Source organism: Perognathus longimembris, chromosome 11 (genome assembly GCF_023159225.1).
Source record: "Perognathus longimembris pacificus isolate PPM17 chromosome 11, ASM2315922v1, whole genome shotgun sequence".
In the NCBI taxonomy this organism is placed as follows: domain Eukaryota; kingdom Metazoa; phylum Chordata; class Mammalia; order Rodentia; family Heteromyidae; genus Perognathus; species Perognathus longimembris.
In genome coordinates, this window is record NC_063171.1 from 46,332,394 (window position 1) to 46,357,505 (window position 25,112).

Here is a 25,112-nt window from a genome sequence, read left to right on the forward strand (position 1 = left end):
CTTGTCAACACTAATGTTTTGTTGCTGTATAAATCCTTATGTTTTCAGATTTAGGAAAAAAAACTCCAATATTTATAATGAGGTAGACAGATAACTGCTGCATAGGTGTGTTTTTTTTCCTGAATTGATGCCATGATAAGCTGTTTCTATGTAAGAAAATCTTATACAATGAAGTCTTAGCGAAAGCCACTATGTATCATTGTCTGAACACTAAGAAAACTTAGTAAGGAAAAAAATAGTACACTCATCTTGTTCTGAGCAACCTAGTTTCATTTTTATATGTTCTCTTAATTCTTTACCATATATGTGCATGCTTTGCAGTTTCTTGTATAGAAACTGAGCTTTGTTTTCACTTTATGCTGCCTGTACTTTTGCTGCCTGTATTGCCAGCATAGACTTATTTCTCTAATGCTGTAATCTCTTTTATGACTGCATTCTACTTAACCAACTTGTCTATTAATGGATACTGAGATCATTTTTTGAGTTTGTAATATGAGAAATTTATTGATGGAATGCTTTGTTTGAAAACCTCCCTAACCACTTAGAGGCAAAGATGCTTTCTGTTGGCCAGTTGGCTAATTTGGATATATCTTTTTTATTCTCCTGATTCACTATTTCATTTTCATTCCTATTTGTCACTCCAAATGCCTGTCCAAGTCCTTAGTTTTAAGAGAATTCTTTCTCCTTGACCTCAGGTCCTTGCACAGGTCCTCTGAGACACTCATGGTGATCTTGAACTTCTCCTTTGGTGGGTGCGGTATGGAAGTGTGCAGGCCACAATACATAGCACATTGAGCACCCAGAACCTGTGATGGAAATGAAAGATTTGGCAGGGCCAAACAGCTTGTTCCATAAATATGAGTCACCTCTTGCTTTACAATATTGATAAAATACTTTAAAGGGTCAATAAAAGCAGAAAGAGTTAGATGTGGAGTATAAATATTTGTTTCCCCATGGTGCTTTGTTTTGAAAACTTAGAATGTTAATGCAGGATTGAAGTCCTCTCAAATCCTCATACAAACCTCAGGCAGTAAGAACGCAATCAGAATGGAAAGATTAATTCCCATTAGTTCTTTTTTGCCAAATGGAGGTAAAATGCCCTTTAAACAGAAGATAATTCCTTGACAGTTAATTAGTGTGTCTTCCTTGATAAAGGATGTGAATTGGATTGAATTTATTATAATTGATTTTGCTTATCATGTAAAAATGTATTTGTCTGCCCTTATTAGGTGAATCTCTTCACTTCCACCAGGTAAGAGACTGAGAAGCCCAGCTTACTCTAGTGACAATCAGAAGGCTAGAAAAATGCACACACGAAGATGGAGACACCACTGTTGACATGCACAACATAGTAATATCCACATCTTTTAATAAAAACAACAAGTTGAGAAGACATTGATGCCTGGAAATCAGGGTTGTAAAGCTGTCCAAATAATGACCCTGAAATCAATCTTCTACAAGTGACATTCTTCTAGATTCACCCTGTAAACCTTTTACCAGGGACTGGAGTGGTGTGGTTGCCTGGAGACAATTAGCTAGTGGCTGGTCAGTGGCTCTGGGAAGTGGCCTGAGAGCACAAGGAACACTATCTAAGGAGTCAGCCTGCCTCCGCAGCTTAGCTTCCCTGCCCGCTCCAGCCATTCATTTTCTGTCATGTTGACTACATAGTGCTTTTCCTGTGGCTTTGTCCATCAGGAGCTATCATGGTCCAGAGCTACTTGATTTTTCTAGCATTCAAAAATGTGGCTGGGGCTGGGAATGTGGCCTAGTGGTAGAGTGCTTGCCTAACACTCTATCTCAGCACCACATATACAGAAAAAGCCAGAAGTGGCATTGTGGCTCAAGTCGTAGAGTGCTACCCATGAGCAAAAGGAACCCAGGAACAGTGCCTAGGCCCAGAGATCAGGCCCCAGGACTGGCAACAAACAAACAAAAACAATGGTTCCTTGATGTTCTGGAAGTGATTCTTGTCTTCCTGGTACAATATGGCTAATAGCTTCATAAACTTTAGTCATGGGTCACATCCCTCTGCATATGTGAGCATGCACATATACACATATCAAAACCTTCTTTTAGGTGACATTTGTAGAATGGGGTGATTATGATGATTACGACACTCAGTGTTAACTCATTTACTGGGGATAGCCAAAGTGTTCTTTTCTTTGCCTGTGCTGTCCATTATGGCTGACATGAGCTACATGTTAACTATTGCAGGCTTGAGATAAGGCTAGTTCAAGCTGAAGTATGCTATACGTATCAAATAAATACTGGATTTCAAACACTTAAAGAACAGTGCAAAAAGTATTGATGCTAGTACTGAGGCTGAACTCAGGACCTGGGAACTGTCCCTTAGCTTTTTTGTTCAAGGGTGGTGCACTACCACTTGAGTCACAGCTGTCCTTCTTTTTGCTGGTTAATTGGAGATAAACATCTCAGGGACTTTACTATCTGGGTTGGCTTCCAATTGTGTGCCTCAGATCTCAAGCTTCCTTGGTAGCTAGGATTACAGCTGTGAGCCACAGTGCCTAGCCTTTCATTCTATTTCTTTCACATGATGCAGATCTCTCTGTGGTTATAATGACTATTATTATCCCCACCTTTGTTGAAGAAACTAAGAGTGAGAGAGGTTAGGTAAGTTACCTCAAGCCTATATTCTTTTGACACTGTGGAACTGTTGCATAATAGAGACCTGGGCAGGTCTTTGCTTTCAGTTCTTAGGGACAATCTAATCCTTTAGAATTCCCAGAGTTCTAGAGCTCTTAGGCTCACACCTGAGTTTATGCTAATGAGATGGTGGGAAAGTAAGAGTTTGGTATCTAAAAGACCAACCATGTGATGATAGGTTTGATGCCTTATATTAATTCAGTCTAGTCATGGGGAAAATTACTAAATATGTCTGTAGTAATGAAACCCTAATCAAACTCTGGCTACCAGTTGAGTTCCTCATGGTTGTCCATGACTGTAATACAATTCCATGGGACCTGGCCCAGAGGTATCATGTTCAGGGCCCTCTCCAGGGTTACCCATTGCATCTCATCATTAGGATGGTTCTGACTTCTAGCATTAAAATTGCAATCAAACTGTAGTGCTTTTCTGCATATTATCCTAGTGAATTCATGAACCTGAAAGAACTGCAGAATTTGTAACCAGTTAGTCAGAAATGCGAGTGAGTGGAGGAGACCTGAGCTTGCAGCTAGTGGGTGGAAAGGAAGACAAGATTGTTAGGGACCGTGGTTTAGAAGTGTGGAGTCTATGCTGGATCAAGTTAGTGTCAGGTTGCATTGTGGTATTGTGAGAATAGATTGCCTTTCCTTCCTTAAGTGCTAGGTATCGAGAGTGCCCTGTGGCCCTTGATTGCTCTCTAACCCTATATATACCCTTGGTGACAATGGCCAGTTGTACTCTAGTAAAATGGCACAGTCTTTTGGCCACTGGTTCAACCTGGAGACAGCAGACCTGTGGTGCGTTTGCTAGTTCATCGCATAGATAGCATCATTCTGTTTGTGGTAACTGGTATGTGTATGTGTGTGTGTGTGCATGTGTGGGTGCACACATACTTGCTTTCTTGGTGCAAATACTTGTTGGCAAGCCCCTCTTTGATACCACGGATTCCTAAATATCAATGTTGAGGTTGAGTCCCTTCCAGGAACTAATGTAAGGTACTGGTATTACAGGAAAGGAGTGTTTGGAGGTCTTGTTTTTGCTGCTGTTGTTTGTTTTTGTTGGAGTCCTACACATCTCGAAAAGATTGTCTTTTCTCTGGGTGCTTTTATTTGGATTTTTTTTTTTAAGCCATGATCCTACTGATAGATTTTTTTTTTCCTTTTCTACTTTTGCTTTCTCCTTCCTTGCCTAAAATAGATACTGTCTCTTGTTCTGGTCCTGCTACCCATTATTCTTGAATGTAGGGTCAGGCCCAGCCTTCGTCCAGCTTAGGGTCACCAATCCTAGAATGCTGCCTTTTTATGAGTGCATTATAAGGCTACCCTGGAAGGCAGAAAAGATCAATACAAACTTTGTCTTTACTTCCAGGAAGGTTTTCTTCATCCATAGAAAGCAGGAATAACACATAGAGCTTCAGAGTTGTCAAAGAGAACAACCCATGATGGCTTGCTTGATTGTTCTAACTTGGGGCCAACCTTGGGCACTGTGTGTAATCTGCCACTATGCTAGGCTTGCTCCTCCTGAGTGATCAGGTATAAATGGAGATGGCTCAACCAGATACCTGTCAGCGGCTCCCCCCTGCCATGCTCAGCCATGGTGGCAGTGTTTTGGAACGGTTGCTAAGAGAAGTGGAGCAGATTCATCAGTACCACTTAGAGGCCCCAGTGTTACATACTCTCTTTCCTGAATGTCTTCCCTTTCTGGCGATCCCAGGCTTCATGTCTACATTCCAAGAGCAAAATGCCCTGTACCATTGAGAGATCTAAGGCTGAAACAGAACTTTTTCGGGAAAGAAGAAATTTGTTATGGTATGATCATGTGTCTTTTTTTTTTTTTTTTGCCAGTCCTGAGGTTTGGGACTCAGCGCCTGAGCACTGTCCCTGGCTTCTTTTTGTTCAAGGTTAGCACCCTACCTCTTGAGCCACAGCACCACTTCTGGCTTTTTCTATTTATGTGGTGCTGAGGAATCAAACTCAGGATTTCATGCATGCTAGGCAAGCACTCTACTGCTAAGTCACATTCCCAACCCAGATCATATGTTTTAAAATGACCTCAAGTAACTTGTCTTCAGGTGCACCACTAAGAAAGCAGACACAAAGAACCCAGAATTCATTTCAGTTGCAGTGTAGTATCCTTCATAAGGAAGGCGGGAGCAAGAAGGGCTGCTGGGGATAATGAAACTCTTTCCTGTCTTGTATCTTTGGTTACTGCTGGCCCTGTCTAAGTGGGAGCCCACCAAGCCCTGAGGGCCAAGCTAGACCTTTTTCCATTTCTTATGGCCAGCATGAAGCTCTGGCTCCCCCGCTCACAGCAAGCACTTCATGATCACATATAGAACTGAACTCAGGGCCCATTCCTTCTCATTTGCATCCCATAGGCCACGTGTCCTCTTCTAAGCTTCCATCTTCCATGACTGCTTCCCACCCATCTCTGCCATTTATCATTCATATATAGACTGTCCAAAGAGGTGAGACTGGACAGAGGGAAAGGGGTTAGAGGCCACCAAGGGTGATTTATCTTGGCTTTCTCAGCCTTCCCCAAGGGGTGCCCATTTGTCACATTTAAGGGCTGGCACTCTTGTACTTGCCTCTTCTGCAGCCCTACTTTCCCAGTCTGGAGAGTGACAGGGTTTCTCAGCCCTCAAGCTGACTTCACCTGGCCTGTCCTGCACCTGCTTGCGTGAGTCACAGCCAGATGGCCCCATTCAGAGCAAGCTCACTGTGTGCCTGAAACAGTTTTCCCACCAGTCTTTCTGCTGAATTTGTTCTAATGTTCCTCATCCCTTCATTTTTCTCCAATTAGATTTATCTTTGAGCACTATTTTTAATCTCCCAACTCTCTCACAGAATGCTGAACAACACATAATTAATGGCCCTTTCCATCTGATTCCAATGTTTATCTAATCTAAAAATATTTAATGAGCTCTTGCTATACAAATCAGATGCTAAGCAGCGAGTACTTACAATCGCTATGAATAACTACTCTGTAGTAGCTCATTTAATTCCTGCAGTGACTGGGCCTCTGGTACTGTTATTAGCTCCACTGCATACTTGAGGAAACTGAGATACAAAGAGCTGAGCAAATTTTCTAAGACTCTACTGAGATGTCGCAGAGGGTAGCCTGACCTCACCAAAGTAAACAGTTATGCTGGTTTCTCTAAGACACACACACACTTCAGCTTTGTTGGGGTCCACATTTTAATAGCAATGAACAAGGAAGGAGTCATCTCATGGTGGTAAGCATCCTGAAGGTAGGAAGATGCCAGCATTTCAGGATATGAGTAAAGATAGAGCAGGGAGAGGAACTGGAATTGATTGTTAGAGATGAATCTCTGAGGAGACTATTTTTTTTTTTTTTGGCCAGTCCTGGGGACTGGACTCAGGGCCTGAGCACTGTCCCTGGCTTCTTTTTGCTCAAGGCTAGCACTCTGCCACTTGAGCCACAGTGTCACTTCTGGCCGTTTTCTGAATATGTGGTGCTGGGGAATTGAACCCAGGGCCTCATGTATAAGAGGCAAGCACTCTTGCCACTAGGCCATATCCCCAGCCCCCTGAGGGGACTATTGGTTCTGAGTTCTGAATCACTTCTGCAGGTCTCAAGGGGCAGGTTTTCTTTGTTTTGTTTTTTTACCCCTACTAACCTGCTATGGGTAAGGTACAGTGGTTAAGGTGTGTTTGGATGGTCTTCCCAAGGATTTATGGGTTGGAAACTTCATCTCCACTGTGGTAATGCTGGGGAATGGTGGTACTTTTCACATTTGGAACTTGGTAGGTCAGCTGAGGGCTCTGCCCTTAAAAGGACTTAAGGTGGTTTCACAGGACCCTGCGTTCAGTTTTTGAGGATTTTTTTTTTTAAGGTAAGACTGGCCTCTTCCTCTTCCTTTATTGTCTCTGCTTCCCTCTTTCTTTCCTGTGTCTCTTAATTATTTTGCCATCTGCCATGATGTAACTCTCTCCAGATCTGCTATCATATTATTTGGACCTTAAGCCTCTGAAATTGGAAGCTTTCTAAATACTCAGCCTCTGGTATTTTGTTAGAGTAATGGAAAATTACTACACTCTTGCCACATAGCATGCTTCTAGAGGAAGATTTCTTCTACCTGTTCATTCTCCAGCTGAATGCTCTGACATTTAACTCAATTATGATACCACCTACCTGGAGATAGTGTTATATGTCACAGCCAAAAGGCTTAGTCCCACAAAATTGTCCTCACTTTGGATGCTGGTTGTAGCTCTCTTAGTCTTTTCTGTGCCTTGGACCAACTGGCTATAAATCAAGGTTCTCACAACTCATTCCATTGCTTTGATTCATTTTCTAGCACAGTCATAGAACTCAGGGACAGACTTTCCTTATTTTTACTCTCCTTATTATAAAGAGCCTTACGCAGATGAATAGCCAGGTGTCAGAGACATATAGCTTTTGATTGGATACAAGCATGTACTTACTTCCCTTGGGGTGGTCTGAGGGTAGTAGCTTCAGGGGCACCTCGTGCCTTCTGTTTCTGGCTGTTGGTCAGTTATGCTCAGCCTGATTGGTATTCTTGCCCAAATATAGAATTCAGCTGGAGGAAGTTGTCGCTATGTTTTTTGTAAAGTGAAAACATTGGTTCAGAAACTCTTGGTTTTGATACTGGCATTGATTACTTTCTCTACCAGTTGCTGAACTCTGTATGCCATGGGTATCTGATTTCCACATGGCACCCAAATACATGGCCCTTAAAGCTGTTTGCTGGACATGGGGGGTTGATGCAAAGCAAACTAGGATGCATACAGCATATTTGGCTGCACCTCCATACATAGGTAACAATAGAGCAATAGAACCCAACCCAGGCTTCACAAGTTACCTGGCCTTGTGGCTTGCTTTTCCTTCTTTCTTATCACAGATAATTCTATGATGACCTTTTGTGAATCTAATTTCCAGTGGGGAATGTTTCACAGTAGAAGAATGCTCTCCCTTGAGGCTCCCTCTTGACATTTCTAGAGATTTATTTAATTGGACTTGACTTAGAACCCATTGGGAAACATATTTTTGCTGTGAAGTTGTGACGTGTTTAATTTGGATCTAAAATAAATGTCCATCCTGGGGGTAGGGGGGTGGAAAGGGAATGGAGTGTGGATTGTGAAGCAACAATTTTCCTTTTGTACTGTGGGCTTGTTTAATGAATAGCTTGAACTGGGCTTTCCTCTGTTTGTTTAGCAATGCTGGATTATTTAAACTTCTTCTGTACTGAAAATCAAACAAGGTTTTCTCTCTCTTTAGAGAATTAAACAGTAATGCAGAGAATCTGGTTAGCTTTGGGGGTAAAATATGGCTTTGTATTTTACAAGCATCCTCCTCCTCTTAACATTTCTCTTTATCAGCCTTCTAGATGATTTAAAGGACTTATTTCCTTCTTCTCTTTGATTCACCAATATTGAGCATTTCAATGAGCACAGAGGCAGAGCTTTGTCATGGTGTAGAGTAGCCTTCCAAATATAGAGAAAGTCTACAACCAGGATAGAAACTGTAGGGAAGCCTTTAGCTATCCATAATAAGTTGAGGAGGAATGTGTCTTTGGGAAAAGGATAAACTCCTGTGCTTGTTTCCAGCTCATGGAACTAAGGTTCTGGAAAGTGCCATGGGCTTACCTTCAATGCATAGTACAAACTTGAGTTAACTCCCCGCAACTTTGTCGTTGAGAAGCCCACAGTGTAATTCTATAAAAAGCAGGTATTATAATTTCAATTTCTAAAATTTAAGTTACCCTGGCAAATGAATTTAAAAGCATCAATGCATTAGTCTGCTTAATCTATATGTTAGGGTAAATTAGACTTTGTCAGAAAATCATGCAGACACCCAGGTACAAAGAGCAAAGCAAAGGTTTATTACCAGCAAAGGGACAGACAAGACACCTTACAAGAGAGAAGAAGAGCCGTATATTTTCTAGAGTGACCTATATAACCTATGAGGATTTGGAGGCAGAGACCTGGGTGTGGATGTTCGGAGTAGGGAAATCATCATGGTGGGCTAGGATTTATGGCTGCTGTCCAAATAGTAGATAAGGGGTCCTGCAGCTGCCCAGGCCGGAAGGTCACTCTAAGGGCATCTTGTTGCCTTATATGGTTATAATTGCCCCAAAGCAGCATCATCTCAAGGTAAAGGGGGTGGGGGCTAATTGTTTACTGCCCTCACTAAATGGGCTTAGTGTTGCCTAGGAAATGAGCACGCTAAGCTATGAGAGAGGAGGCTATTGGGCTAACACTATATACATTTGTCTGTTTCCGTTGCTAAAACAAAATGTCTGAGGCTGGATCCTTTGCCAAAGAAAAGGGGTTTATTTATCTCATGGTTTTGGAATCCCAAGCCCAAGATTAGATGGCTCTATCCATTGGGTCGCTAGAGAAGGTCTCATTCATGGTGGATGGATGACATCACATTGGTGGGAGTTGGTACAAAGGAGATCACATGGCAAGATAGGAACTCAGAAATTCAGAGCCTATGTTTGTGGGTACTAATTGGAATCTCTGGAGAACTAGATTCATCCCTTCTGAAGGCAGTGCCCCTGAAGAATCTGATTGAGTCCCATCTCTTTAAGGGTCTTCTAACTCTCCATGTGACCAGACTGAGGACCAAGCTTCTAGTGTAAGGAAACATTGGTGCCACACTCAAACCATAGCCAAACTAGAGCAGACTGTGATGTCACCTGAGGGTCTGATGTCTTTGGCGGGTCTTTTTCTCCAGAAACAATGTCTGGGCAGATGAAATTAGGTAAAGTGGGGACACAGAAGAGTTGGCAGTTCTTGTGTTAGACCCTAAACCCTCACTCTTCACAAAGGCACGCGTAGTAGGCAGCTGCTTCCTTGTTGAATCTCAAAAGCACTTTCCAAAAGGCAAAAATGAATACTTTGACTCAGTGTTGTTTTGTTATAGTGGGCACAGCGCTCAGTCCAGAGGTGGGTGAACTCTTGGTTAGAATGGTTAGAATGAGGCTCCACAGGCTCCAGGTTCTGGGAACTGGGGTAAAGGACAAAAGGGACGGGTGGACCTACCAGGGCCCCCTTCTCTGACCCCCTCTTTCTTCTCTTCTCCCGAGAAGACCAAGGGAGAGCAGCACACCACTTCCCAGCCCCTCTGGCAAGGGCATACCTACCTTCTTCACAGGTTCTTCCTAAAATCTGGGAAGGGTGGATGTAGAGAGAACCAACACCACAAAGTGGACCTTCAAAGTGTGTATGTGTTTTCAAGATTCTTCCCACCCCAGTAGCCCTCTGCTTTACAAAAATAGCTCTTAACAAGCAAATATTCTGTGGACTAATAGAAAATACAAAATATATACATATATTTCTAGCTAGCATATGTCCCTTTCTTATTTTCTTCCTGTCTTCTCCCAATGGGCATCTAGGGCGAGGAGGTGGATGGAGAGAAGAGGAGAGCAAAGGGAAGGGGAAAATGAGGCAGAGTTGAGTGAGAGAACCGGAGAGAAGGTGGGAAGACCACACCCCAGCACCCATGGGAAGGAGCCTGAGCTGTCCCTGCTTAAGAGTCACACTGACTTCTGGAAACTCCTAGATCTTAACTGTTTGAATCCAGCTCACATAAAAGTCATCTGCTCATTAAAGTGGCACAAAGCTGTTTAATTGTTGTCTTTGTGGAAGATGACTTGACTATCTTCAGCTGTTGCTGCTGGCAGTGCTTTCTGTTCTAATGTAAATAAGTGAGGTAACCGATTTAAAGGCGCAGTCTGTATTTGCCTACTAGTGAAGAGACCTCTCCAGCTATCTGCCTGGGTTATTCAAATACTCATACATTAAATGTGTGGTCTCCCAAACTGGTTACCCCATAAAGCCTTCCAGCAGTCCCCATAGGAAGGGGCATTAGAAGTGCACCTTCTTTTCTGGGGGTCTTGATTGGAAGCTGTCTTTCTGGTGAGGCTGGGGCCTCTTTAACAGGCTGAGATTTAATCCCCAGCCATTTTCTTGGGCACCAGTTCTGAGGAATCAGAAAAGCCCCAGGCAACTTCTGAGCTAGGAAGGGGGTAGTAGGCCCAGACAGAATTTTTTAAGCTCTGACAAAAGATTCTAGGAAGGTTTTCAATTATAGCTTTATTTTCAAATTTTGTAAATCATTCTCAAGTCACTGGATCTTTCTGACATAGATCTTTCCCTATTGCAAGATCAGTATTGAGGGTTTTACAATGATTCTATTAAAAGAGGAGTAATGCATAGGAAAAATTATGAGAGATTTTCCAGCTAAGGATTAGAAATAGAGAAGCATACAGAACCAAACACTTACAAGAAACACACTGCTACTTATAGGAAGGTTGAGGGAGTAAAAGTTTTTACTAAGTGTATTAGCATATTTCTAGAATGTTAGATTTTATGTTATAACAAATATTTTGAGACAGAGATGGCCTATAGTCTGAGGAAAATAAATAATAAATACAAAATATGCAAAAATATGCACTAACAGGCGGGATTATACAAGCAACATCTCTTTCCTATATCAGCTTAACCCTACAGAAGAATTTCAAGGGTTTAAACTACAAGCAATACATTTTGCAGAATATTTCTTTTTATACTTCCAACAATTTGAAATACAACTCAGGAACCAATATTAAGTATGAAGAGTGATTTTTGTTTGCCAGCCCTGGGGTTTGTACTCAGGGCCTGAATACTGACCCTGGCTTCTTTTTGCTCAAGGCTAGCACTCTGCCACTTGAGCCACAGGGCCACTTCTGGCTTTTTCTGTTTATGTGGTGCTGGGGAATTGGCCCCAGGGCTTCATACGAGGCAAGCACTCTTGCCACTAGGCCATATCCCCAGCCACTGAAGAATGGTGATCTTTAGTCTAATAAAAGAAGAACATTTTGTGAGGGGTATTTCTAAACCATAATCTTTTCCTAAAGTAGATGCCAGAGACAGCTTCCTGTAGTTTTTGTAAATTATTTCCATACTGTGGTTGCTCGGGTTAGCTCAATACCTTTTTCTAGAGCTTGTGTTGGTATTTACTGAAGAGCCAGACTTGGCATAACATTTACCATCTCAGCAAGTCACTGGTCTTCCTGGGACAGATAGTGAGAGTCTGTGTACAAAGGGACTTGAATAAATGAGTCCTGTTCTACCGGAATATAGGATTATATATACCTTTTCTATACTGTTTCATGTAAATGATATTTCATACTTGAATTTCTAAAATTACTTCTAAAAATTTTTGTGTATATATGTGTATGCACACATACATACATACATGCTTGCATATGTGTATATATCACATCTATTCATGTATACACATATGTATATGTATAGACACATGTACATACGTACACATACATACTCTCCAAGAAAATATACCAGGAATGCATTTTTTTGCTCTTTGCTCTCTGTTTTTTTTCTTTTCATAATCCAAGTTCTGCTAAAATATTGAAACACACCTACCACCAGCCACGTGGCCCAGCTCCTATTTCTTCCTGCATTTGTGGAGTCCACAGCCTTTCCAGGAGCAGGACTAAAGAATGTTGGTTCCTGGTGCCTGCCGGGTTATCCCTCCCCTGGTGTGCTATTGCTGGGCACTAGATCTGGCAGAAGGCTTCCTGTTGTCCACTTCTCTGACCCATATGCACCATCCTTCCAGGTCTCCCCATAGCAAAGCCCACTTTGCTTTGATGGTTCCAGTCTGTGATTGTGCCTCCTGGGCTGACCAGCCTCAGCACTTGTCAGCTATGCCACTGGATAGCTCCAGAGTCTGAATGCTTTCCCAAAGACACCAGGACAGGTGGTTTGCCCACCATCTCATTAAATCTTGCAATAGACCCAAGGAGTACTATGCCTATTCTATAGTTAAAAGAAGTTAAAGCTAGCCCAGAGGATTCACTTTCAGAAAGGCAGGAGCGTGTGTGGCAGACCTGCAACTATAGCCCAAGGCAAAGCTATCTCTTCTATCCCTTGCATATCATAGGTTGCCTTCTAGGGTTAGCTTTTTAAATACTTGGTAAATAACTTGTTTCGTCTACTAGAGAGGCTAGACAGGAACTAAAACACCTCATAGGGTGAAAGACTGACCTATCTCTAGGACTGTCTTCCCAAAAGCTATAATAATATACCCTGCCAAATAATCAACATAAGCTCTGTTGGAGTTGAGATTCTGAGATTGTTTTTAAACAGATTTTAAGTGTATGGCACTTTCTCACTTCTCTCTTTTCACACATTGGACATTTCAGAGATGAGCCAGGCCACACTGGTTGAGGTTGACAATCTGAGGGCCCATGTATAATAATATTCTACTCTGACTCACAGATCCAACCAACAACATTGCCAACTTGCCTCCCTAAATTCTTCTCTTATCCTGCTAATAGAAATGTTTCTTGATCCCTTTCTTTTATCCCTTACACGTGTGGGGCAGGAATCTCACACTCTGTCACAAATCCTCCCTATCTCCTTGTAAAACAAAAACAATGTCCCTGGGAAGAGCAACATAGACAATTTAATTGACACTTCCTAGTACTGGACTTGAAATTATTGGTACTATAAAACACTCAATGACATCCACAAAACAAGAAAAATAGAAATAATTTTTATTGATCTAGTTGGGACTCCAAATACTGCTTCTGTAAAGGTGGGCAATATTCTGCCTTGTGAATTGAGGAGTTACTCTAATCTTCTCTGATGGTTTTAGCCTTAGAGACCTGACAACAGCTACCATTTTTTGGTCTCATATCAGATCCTTGTGAATGTAGGACTTTGAGATCCACAAATGATATCCATTTCATACCAATATTTCTCCCATTTATAATATCTGGTATGTGGTACACCATTATGAAACAGATAGTATTATACCCAAACTACAGATGTAAAAGCTGAGGTACAGAGATGTTAAATAGCTAATCAGAGGTAAGATAGCTGGTAACTGACAGCAATCAGGATTTTAATTCAGTCTGACTCCAGTCTGTGCCCTTTACCATTATCTTGAAATTACTTTTTTTTTACTTTAAAAGGTGGATAACCCATTAGGAAAATCAAATCAATGAATGGGTGATCAATATGCTTGCTTGCCAGTTCAGAATACCTGTCACTTCCTTGAACATTAATTCTGTTTGCAGACTTTCAGTTAACATTTCCCCCCTTTAATTGTCTGGGAAGTGCTCATTTCCCAGCATATTATAAAACCACAAACTCCTATGTGGAACTGTGGTCCATCTTTAGAATATGGAAATCTCCTGCTTATATACATTCTGCATGTAAATGTGGATTCTTTAGCTTCCTTCCCATCCAAAACCCATCTGGGTCACCTCATAGATTCTGTGTTCGAGAGGACAGTAGGCCTGAAAAGCAAAGGGAGCTGGAACACATCTTCAGAGCGTCTCTACCAAAGCCAAACCCCATTGCTTCCCTTTACTGTGGCTGAACTGACCTGTTAGAACTAGTCAGCTAAGTTGTGTTCCTACTTCCTCCTTTCTAGTGGGGGCTGGGTATTCTTCCTTGTGGCCATTCAGAATCATTGTGCTGAGCACACTCATTAGTTTTGAAATAAAGTTTGAAAACGGCCCCCAACCCCAGCCTGTTGCTCAAAAATATTTGCATTATTAAAAATATTTGCTTTGACGAACTGTAAGCTCTTGGTGTGCTGAGAAAAACTGGGCCAGCTTGGTCGGGATTAAGGAGAGGAAAGAGAGAAGGAGAAAGAACAGTTCTGTTTTAAAATTTCAGTCCTCCCCCACTAGCAAACCCAAGCATCCCAGGTCTTTGTTGGGAAAGCTAAGCCTAATCAAATGAGATCAGATGTATTTGTACAGGAAGGATAGGGGACTGTTGTTTCCTTTGTGACAAAATTGCAATACTCAAACTTTAAAACTGTTCAACTAAGTGGATCCCTAGTTTTACTTTTTTAAATAAAAATTTTAAGGTACAAGTGCTGAAACATGAATTATCATCTAGCATTTTAATTATTGAGTAAAATTTTATCTTAAATAATTTTCCAAAGTAATGAAAAAAAAGTGCTTTCTGTGTGCTAAGTATTATTTCAGCATACTTTATATTACTAATCAGCTTATTCTTTACAGTACTTTGAGGTAGGTCCTGCTATTGTCCTTGCTTTCCGCCTGGGGAAATGAAGGGAGGAAGAAGTGGGAATGCTGCCCAGGATCGCACAGCTAGTATATGGCAGGGGAGGGGACACTGCCCTGCCTTGCCCTACCCTGCCCACAGGGCATGTGTGAATGCATAAGTTAATTGGAGGTGAAGATAATGGTGGTGATAGTGGAGTATTATTCTATATCAAGCCCTTTATAAGGGAATCCTCTTCCAGAACCTTACGGGTTGTTGATCCCATGTCCACTTTGTAGGTGGGTAAACTGAGGCTTCATCAGGAAAAGTAGTTTGTACCAAATGTCACATCCTACAAAGCAAAAAGTCCCTCTGCCTCTGCTTTTTTTTAACCATTGTTAAATCACATTAACCACATCATTAGACCACATTTAACCACACTCTGTGCCATGTTCTTATAATAGTTAATAACAAGCATAACCAAAGCTTTTCATTAAGCCATCAGTGTGGAGTATGGTGGTATTTGATGAAGAAGGGTGGGCAAAAGTAGTTGTAAGAAGCAATCATATTAGCTCCCTCTTGCTGCCAATTCCAGCCCCTCCTCTACCAACCAGGAAAGAGAAAACATTCTTCCTGAAGAGTTTTCTTAAAAACAAACAACATGGGCTGGGAATATGGCTTAGTGGTAGAGTGCTTTGCCTTGCATGCACCAAGCCCTGGGTTCATAAACAGAAAAAGCCGGAAGTGGTGCTGAGGCTCAAGTGGCCGAGTGCTAGCCTTGAGCAAAAAGAAGCCAGGGACAGTGCTCAGGCCCTGAGAGTCCAAGCCCCAGGACTGGCAAAAAAAAGAAAAAAAAAAAAAAGAAAAAGAAAAAGATACAAAAACAAACAACAAACAGAAAATCTCACAACTGTGAGCTACCACTGCTGCATGTTGCGCTAAACCCTGGTCATTGCCACATATAGAGGCACATTGCCCTTAAATGACATCCACATTGATGAGAAACTGGCAATGGAACAAGCCATTGTTTCTTCCTGCCCTCCATGAGAATTTCCTCATTGAGCTAATATGTTTGAATGATAGCATTGCCTTTTCTATCTGCCCTCCCCTAAGTATTGTATAAGCAGGGCTTCCCACATAGCTCAGACATCGTATACACATAATTCGGCACATGAGCACACAGCCTTTGAAGCATTCTGTGTCTGTCTCAGATTCCCTCCACTTCCCCCCTCCCTCACAGCCCCCATGGGATTTTTCCCCCCATTAGGCAAATGGAAGGCCCATGCCACCTGTTAGCATTACGTCATTGACTCCCCAGAACACAGTTGCACCAAAGGCCTTAAACAAAGTAGTTCTTCTTGTATTGTTTGCACTCAAAGAGCTGATAGCATGCCAACTGATGTCATTGTGTGTCTTTGTGTAACTGCTATGGCAACTGGGCAGGTGGGGAGCCTCCAGCTGACGTCATTGGGAAAGGAGGTGTGGAGACAGAATTTTAAAAAGCTCTGTGATGGGTGTGTGTGTGTGTGTGTGTGTGTGTGTGTGTGTGTGTGTGTGTGTGGTTTTTCCTGACATACTTCTTGCTTTTCTTAAAAATAAAAATTAAAGAAAAAACAACCCCTAGGCTTTTAAGATGAATTGCAGCTTGCATACCCTAAGTAAGAACAGAAAGAAAACTGTCTCTCGCCCTCCTTTTAGACCCTCATTTTGAGATTGTCATTTTCTCCTCTCAACTTATAGAGAAAAAAAAGTCACAGTGGATTTTCTTAAGAAAAGAATGCATTAGGCTCCTATCACTGGATCAGTGTGCAACTGTTTACTAGGGCTTTTGTGGAAGGAAAGCTGAGCATATTTTAAAATAATTCCTTTGAGTCCCTTTGTAGAGGTAAATTCGTGGCAATGGATAGTTTTTATTTTAATGTCTTCAAACTATTCACTGGTGAAGTTTTTCTGGTGTTTCTTTTTCTCCTCCTCCTCTTCCTCTTCTGCTCTCCTCTTCCCGTTTTCGCCTCTTCCATTTTTCTCCTTTCTCTTTTCTTTATGAATTATCTCAGGTTCCATACCTTATGATCATGATTCTATGACATAATAAAATAGCAATATGTAAGGACAGCTCCACTGTAGAACAGTTAAAGTGATATTTTACCTTTTGTTTATAGGATTTGAATTTACTTAATTTTTTATGAGAAAAATGATCATAGTATTGATCTTTTGAATGCTCTGTGGCTCCTTACAATGAAAAGTTGGTTTACCTCCTCTGTCCCACTCTGTCCCACTGGTGCTATGTCTGTTGCATATGAACAAAGTCATGAGACTGCATGTGGGTTCCAGTCTGGGGCTTCCTGTGGTGGCTGCTTGAAGATGAGCCTTGAGATGGAGAAGAACATATGTTAGGATAAGAAGTAAGTGGTCAGGTTGACTTCCTGTTCTTCTTTCAGTAGAGCCATGTCCAGTTCCCACATTCTGTTTCCTCCCTTATCTCTAGGGCTCTCCAACAGAGGTGAGGCTGCTACCTAGGAGCAGCTGTTGTGGTAACTTTCAGTGAATAGGCATGTTGCAATGCCTCTCTCCTTACAAAGAGAAGGCTTCAGTGTGTATAGTTCAGTTTGATTAGCAGTAGAGTTCATTTGGTGGCAAGAATATCAGCCCAGAGTTCATAGCCCTTTCCTATATAAGTTGACCCCAAAAGAATCTGTACAGTATATCCATATGGATGTAACAAATATTAAAGAAAAAAAGGAAACAAATTTTCTAAATTTATAAATTTTCTAACTTAAGCATTCAATCTTTATTAAACAAATTTTTTTCATTGAATGTTAAATGGAAATACTTGGCTTTCATTCTATTCTCCTCAACTATTCTTTTAACGTCCATGTAGTACTCCATGGAATAAAAGTAATAAGTCTCCCTTTAAAAAATTTCTGTTATTTACTTGACATTTTCTATCAGTCAGATAAACTTGTGTTGAATATCTTCATGTATGTAATTGAATGTCTTTGGTTAAATGATTTTTCTAAGATTCATTCTCATAAATGAGACTGCCCTTACCTGGGGGGATACTTAGGTTTTGAAAATGAAACAGGCAACAACACACATTCTAATGTTTTACACCCATGTATTTGGGAGGTACTACAGGGTTACATTCAGAGTTCCAATAGAGGATTTAGTGGGTTAACATGTCCACATTCTTCTAAATACCAAGTACCAAGGATTGAGCTGTCCTTAGATTTCATTCTACTGGATGTCAAGCTCAAGCTTTACATGCCAGAATCATGGAGATCCTAACAATTTCCTAGTCCATCCAACTCTAGTTTGTCTTTCTCAAGTATTTCTTTGCTAATTTTAAGTTTGTGCAATCACAGAAGTAACAGTAACAACACTAACATGGCAGCTAATGAAATGGCCTGATGCATGGTACTTATTCCTCACAAAAATGTCTAAGAAGCTCATTTCCAAAGCGTGCCATGCAGTACCTTGTAAAGATGGTCCTGGGCTTTTGCTTTTTATTTTGGGGGGAAAAATGTACACATACCACTACCACCAGCAACAATGCATATTCGTTCCAACTAGGAACTTGTCCTTTTGTGCTGGCTCTGAAACCTTTGGCACTAGGGCTAATCAACTCTGGCTTTCTGTGTTTGTTTTCCAGGTGGACTCAGTAGTTTTAAGCAGAACCATGAAAACCTCTGTGACAACTCCCTCCAGCTGCAAGAGTGCCGCGAGGTGGGAGGCGGAGCATCTGCCATCTCGAGCATGCTACCTCAGTCTGTCCCCACCACCCCTGACATCGAGAATGCGGAGCTGACTCCCATCCTGCCCTTCCTGTTCCTGGGCAACGAGCAGGATGCTCAGGACCTGGACACCATGCAACGGTTGAACATTGGCTACATCATCAACGTCACCACGCACCTTCCCCTGTACCACTATGAGAAAGGCCTGTTCAACTACAAGAGGCTGCCGGCCACAGACAGCAACAAGCAGAACCTGCGGCAGTACTTCGAAGAGGCTTTTGAGTTCATTGGTAACTACCTCTGTCTCCCTTTCCCTCTAGCTTGTGCTTTGATAGCAACTCCAAGTTTAGTCCTGTGTTTGAAAAAAAAGCAACAAACAACAATGTAGCTACTGAGGCAGCTGAGATCTGAGAATCGTGTTTGAAGCCAGCCTGGCCAGGAAAGTCTGTGAGACTCTGATCTCATTAACCAGCAAAGCTGGAAGTAGAGGTGTGCTTCAGGCAGTAGAGCACCAGCCTTCAGCACAGAGCAAAGGGACAGTATCCAGGCCATGTGTTCAAGCCCCAGGAAGGTCCAAAAATAAAAACTAAAACTAAACAATAAAAACAAAGTCAACAATAACAATAAATATCCCAAAGGCTGCTCCTGAGGTATCCTGGGCTCTGCTACCTCATGTAGCCTAAATGTTCTCATAATTTATAGCCCATGGAGACACAACATATTGGATAAACATAAAAAATCCAGTTGTGTTAGCTTTTTCAGTCTGTGAGAACAACTGAAGGAAAGTATGATTTATTTTCACTCATGGTTTTAGTGGTTTCAGAGCTGTCTTTAGCTCTTGATTCTGGGCCATGGTGAAACAGAGCACCATGATGGTGGGATTATGTGGCAGAGGCTACTCATCTCATGGTGGACAGAAAGCAGAGGCAGGGGATCCAACATCAAGGGCTCACTCCTGGTAATCTACTTCAGCTATAGACATCACCTCCTAAAGTATCCAGAACCTTCCAAAAGAGCAGCACCATGTGTTCCACATATGAACCTGTGTAGGGCATTTCATATTCAAACCAGAACAATAGTCGTTGAGTTTGGTTGGCCTGTTCAACTAGACAGTTGTTACCCTTCAAGTTCTCAATAAAAGAATGCTAGGTATTTATATGCACAGAGAACACTTATATGCTCTGTGACCAGAAGAATCAAGGGGACATTAGGAAGTAGAGGGTAGAGCTGCTACTGCTGCTACATAATCTACTAGCAAGAAAGAAAATGGAGTCAATGTGAAAATTCCACCTGCAGCCGACACTGTGATCTGAAGGATTATGGTTCAAAGCCAGCCCAGGCAACAAAGTCTGTGAAACTAGTTCAGCAGCAAAAAGTAGAAGTAGAGGTTTGGCTTCAGTGGTAGAGTGCCAACCTTGAGTGAAAATGCCAAGCAAGAGTGTGAGGCTCTGAGTTCAAGCCCCAGTATCAACACAAGAAAAGAACAAAAAAGGGGGGAGAAAGAAAAGAAATTTCTACTTAGAATTGCTGTCATAGTGCTTAACCGTCATCTAGCCTATGAAGGGATTCCATTTTCCTACCTTCAGATACTGATTTGTAATTGGAATGATGTCCACACCTAAGGTTCATGGTAGCATAGGATATAGGGTTGGTTCTGACAAAACCCTTAACAATCAGGCCACGGCTGCCGTGAGCTTCTTTCTGTATTGCATCATTATGGACGAGAAGACAGGTGCAGAAAGTTGTTTTCCACATCTGTTTCCTTTATCTCAGTGGCTAAACAGTAGGTAACAACAGGAGTGAGCGTTACTGCTGGTAAGATGGAGCCCTTCAACAGACTGCTTCAAACTTACCAAAGTAGGAAAGGTCACCGTCGTAGAGCCCTTGTCATTCCGGTGGAGGAGAATCTCACAGTAGCAAGCTCTCACCTCAAGAATGGAGCAGCATCCTAATAGTATATATATTTCCTTTGCCTTTCCTGTAGCTTTCAATTGCTATAAGGCCCAAATGATCATTTGGAGAACACTCGCATATCACAGATATTCAACATTTTTTTCAAGTGATTCTAATCATAAAGAGATGACCCAGTACTTTTCCTCATTAATGGCTACTGCCTCAGGAAGAATATACTCTTTTTTTTTTTTTTTTTTTTGATGCTCCTTTGTCAGAAAAATGCCTCAGGTTTGATTGCCATCTGGTCTGGTGGATTTGCTGGCAAGCTGGCAGCTGTGATTACCTTGCCCAGCTATTTTCCTTGCCAATTGTACCTTCATCCTAGAACCATGGAGGATTCAATGTGGAAGGAAGTTCTGAGTGGGCACTGGACTCAAGTAAACTGACTTTTCCAAGGTCATGGGAAAGCTAATATCCGAGAAAGGTTCCTGTGTCCCAGGTGAGGGTTGTTCCCCCCCCCACTTTAGATTTTTTTTTTTTAAAGCAGGATACTGGGAATATGTTTACAGTGCCCTATTAATTAGTCCAAACTGGCAGTCCTGGGTATAAAGATGCCTGAGGTTCTTTGTTAATAAAATCTGAGCCATGACTTGAGCCCTGAGGAAGAAATCATCAGTAAATAGATGAGAAACTTCCTGGTTTGTATGTGCTGTTAGAACGGTGATTCCAGGTGGAGGAAGTTGAGAAATCATTTTCCACTTAATGAATGGCATTAGATATGTTGGTTCTAAGAGGATTTCAGCTAAAGTACTCACATTCCTTGTAGATTATTCAGGCTTCTTTGATTTTCTACAGGGAAAACAAAACCAATACCAAATAGCATTTGGCCTGGAGGACAATTCGGAATCTCACCACCAAGCCTAGGCACAATTTTGTTTTCCTTGTTATCTTATTGAATAAACTGAAATTTTATAGTATTGTTTGAGGGGAAACGCAGCCGAATTTATAAACATAATGACATCCACTTAGCATTCAATATAAACTCAGCTAAGTCCAAGTTTAGGGTTTAAATATGGTATTTAAACCTGAATCAAGTGATAGTATTCTCACATTTCCTGAGACTGGTTAGCTACTATCATTACCATTTTTCAGACAGAAGGATTAAGGCTCTAAGAAGTTATACATACAACTCAGTCACTCATGGTAGAGTCAAACTTGGCATTTAGAATCTAATTCCCAATATCAAGCTTTCTGATCCATTTATAGGGTGTGCTAAAGAGAATAAATTGTAAATGTCCTATAACCTTTTTTTTTTTTTGGCCAGTCCTGGGCCTTGGACTCAGGGCCTGAGCACTGTCCCTGGCTTCTTTTTGCTCAAGGCTAGCACTCTGCCACTTGAGCCACAGCGCCACTTCTGGCCATTTTCTGTATATGTGGTGCTGGGAAATTGAACCCAGGGCCTCATGTATACGAGGCAAGCTCTCTTGCCACTAGGCCATATCCCCAGCCCGTCCTATAACCTTAAAATACTGTGATTTCTCATAAGTAAGTCTCATCTATAGATGCTTAAGATAAAAATTTATATCCAACTTCTTGGTTCACTGGTTAGTCACCAGTAGAAGCAGTTGAACTAAATCACTGCTATTTTCATTCACTACCACCTCCCTTCCTGACCTTTTCATCTGATTGGTATTCCTTCAGGGAAACTTTCTCAGGGATGCCTTCTAGTCTCAAAATGTTATTAATGTTTTGTTCAATGCTCACAAGCTAGTCTCCTGAGCTTTTCAGTATTGAAAATTGAGAATTTGGGGAGTGTTGATTCTGTCCATTACCCTGGACTGGGCCATTGTAGGCATTCCCTTGTCTGCCAGTCATTGCCCTGTGGAAACTGCTTTGTGGACTCAGAAGAGGCTGAACACATAGGAGAGGCGTGATACCTGGCTCCGAACACTACATGTCTTTATTTATCTTTGCAACATTTGGCTTTTCTGGTAGGAAGCTGGACATCATAGCTCTGTAGTTGAGGTTTATTCCTTAATTCTGTTCAGGGTTTAGTAAACCCTGTGGAGTGTCATGTCCTATACAGAGCTATTCTGTAAAATAAAGAAATATTGTTGTTGTTTTTTTCTTTTCCTGTATCACAAGTAAGATAGGCATTGTTAGTGACATAGAATTGTGATAGGTTACATGACCCAGAAAGTGATATTAACATCTCTAATTAGAAGAAAAATTATACTGACACACATACATACTTAACATCTTTATGGTGTATATTTTTTCTTATTTCCTCATTCCCTCCTTTTAAAACTTCCTTTATTAATTTCTCTCTCTCTCTCTCTCTCTCTCTCTCTCTCTCTTCTTTTGTAGAAGTATGGTGTTAGAAAAACAGAATAGGAACCAGATATTTTTGAGTGAGCTCCAGCACACAAGTTCTTCATGCTGCATGTCTGCTGCTAGCATGAGTGGAGTCCACTGCTCATGTGCCTGATTCCTTTACTCTGTCTTTAAATGTAGATGTATAGCTTCTTGCTTATGGTAATACTGAATACGAGACATTGTCAACCTCAGCTACAAGTTAATTCCATCCATATCTTTCTCCTTCTTTTCACCTCCGTCTCTCTCTTTCTCTTTCCAGAGGAGGCTCACCAGTGTGGGAAGGGACTTCTCATCCACTGCCAGGCTGGCGTGTCTCGCTCTGCCACCATTGTCATCGCCTATTTGATGAAACACACTCGAATGACCATGACTGATGCTTACAAATTTGTCAAGGGCAAACGACCAATTATTTCCCCCAATCTTAACTTTATGGGGCAGTTGCTGGAGTTCGAGGAGGACCTAAACAATGGTGTAACACCGAGGATCCTTACACCAAAGCTGATGGGGATGGAGACTGTCGTGTGACCATGATTCGTGTGGAAAGGATTGCTTCTAGGAGACGAACTGAAGGGAAGATTGAGTCTGCTTTTTTTTTTCTTGTTCTATTTTCCTTTTTGATTTTTTTGTTGTTGCTGTTTTTTTTTTTTTTTAGTTGGGGGATAAAGTTTGTGAATAGTAACAAACTTGTTTAAAGGCTTTTTATTTTTAACAAGTGTGAGAAGACTATATACCTTTTGATGCCATTGAGATTCACTCCCTGTAAACTGATAAAAAGCAGGGAGACTGAAGAGCTCACTTTTCTAAGCCAACAATAAAAATGTAATCAAACTTGTTTCTCCCCATTTTCCTTCTAAGCTATTTGTAGAGTTTATGACTATATAGTCTGTGCAGGTTCATAGACGGACGATATCATCCTTTAAACAAGTAGAAAGAACCAAAAGTAATAGAAGGCCTGGGACATGCCTGGACCATCCATACAGAGAACAAAATCTCCTAGACCAAGCCCTGTTGTGCTCATGGATGCAAGCAGAAGATCAGGGCGGTGTAAGTGGTCTAAGTATACATTTCTCAGAAGACAGAGGCTACTCTTGATTTGATGTGTTTTCTGGATTTTCTTTTCCCTCTATGTTTAAGAGGTGTTGGTTTTTGTTTTTGTTTTTTGGTAATAGCAAGGAATTGACCATTATATATCATATGCCTTCATTGGCTCTTTGTGCAATAATATGGTGTTTGGAGTGTGCAGATAAGTTAGAGCTGGCAACTCAGTGATAGAAAAAGAGTTCAAGTTTGCCAGCTTGGAGAGAGAGAGGAATTCAATAATATCAATTACTTTCCTTCCCACCTTTTTCCTTTTTTGATTTGATTCTAGTTACAGTGCCATAAACCTTGTTACATATGTATATCAGAATGTAAAAAAAAAGACAAAAATTTATTTAAAAATATTTTTCGCAAAGAAAAAAAAACAAACCTTGATGTGTTTCTGTTGATTGTGTAAAAATTTATTTTCATTATATAAACAAAAATCATTTTGGGATGTGTCTTTTTTGCTCCCTCTTTCACCTCAACTCTCAGGATCAAGCTTTTCTTAACTCAGTATTTATGCATCACATACTTAGGAAGAAAACATGTTTTTATGGAAGGAAATGGAGATTAAATTGGAAAGCAGAATGCAAGCTCCAGGATTCATCTGTCCATTTGTGTTTTTCTCTATTTGCTGTTATGCAGGAAAAGTGACCTCACAGATAGGAGGGGTTCATGTTGGCTTTTGGGCTTTCCCAATCAAATCACTGTCAAATTGATCCATTAGAATTTGGTAGGCTCCCCCGTGGCTGGGTCTTCATAGTCTCCATTCACCTCCATCATCACCTGTTTCTCTCTCTCTCTCTCTCTCTCTCTCCCTTCCCCTTCTCTTTTCTTCTCTCTCATTGGTTGAACTCTGGGTCTGTGTGCTGTCCCTGAGCTCTTCAGCTCAAGGCTAGAGCTCTACCACTTGAGCCATAGCACCATTTCCGGTTTTGTGGTGGTTAATTGTAGATAAGTCTCACGGACTTTCCTGGACTTTCCTGCTCAGACTGGCTTTGAACCTTGATTCTCAGATCTCAGCCTCCTGAGGAGTTAGGATTACAGGTGTGAGTTACTGGCGCCTGGCACATCCTTGGTGACTCAGCATTACAGTACATTACAGCAAGTTTACTTTTTTTTGCCTCAGCAAGGTAAACTCAGCTTTGTCATACATCCTGCCTATGACAACACATTTGGGGGTGGAGAAAGAATACAGTCCAATAGTTTTCTATGTTTCCTTAAAATACCTGCCTACAGGGAACTGGCCACCAGGAAATTTTGTAGCACAGTGAACTTTTCCTGGTGTGAGTAAGAGCTGAAGAATTCTGGCACATCTTGCTCTACGTGACTACAGTGGACATAAATATTT

At 41.4% G+C, this 25,112-nt stretch overlaps 1 protein-coding gene across 2 annotated transcripts in view; it reads left to right on the top strand.

Annotated features, from left to right (window-relative positions):
• Positions 1-24,199, top strand: part of Dusp10 (dual specificity phosphatase 10) — a 39,725-nt gene extending 15,526 nt beyond the window's left edge. Inside the window, exons 3-5 of one of the 2 annotated variants that reach the window (XR_007212508.1) lie at positions 18,331-18,702; positions 22,941-23,292; positions 23,323-24,199. Coding sequence is in view for 1 of the 2 variants with exons in the window: in XM_048356761.1 (XP_048212718.1) it covers positions 18,331-18,702; positions 22,941-23,206 (638 nt within the window). In the remaining variant the exon portion in view is untranslated. The other variant, XM_048356761.1, reaches the window with a different exon arrangement.
• The last annotated feature ends 913 nt before the right edge of the window (positions 24,200-25,112 follow it).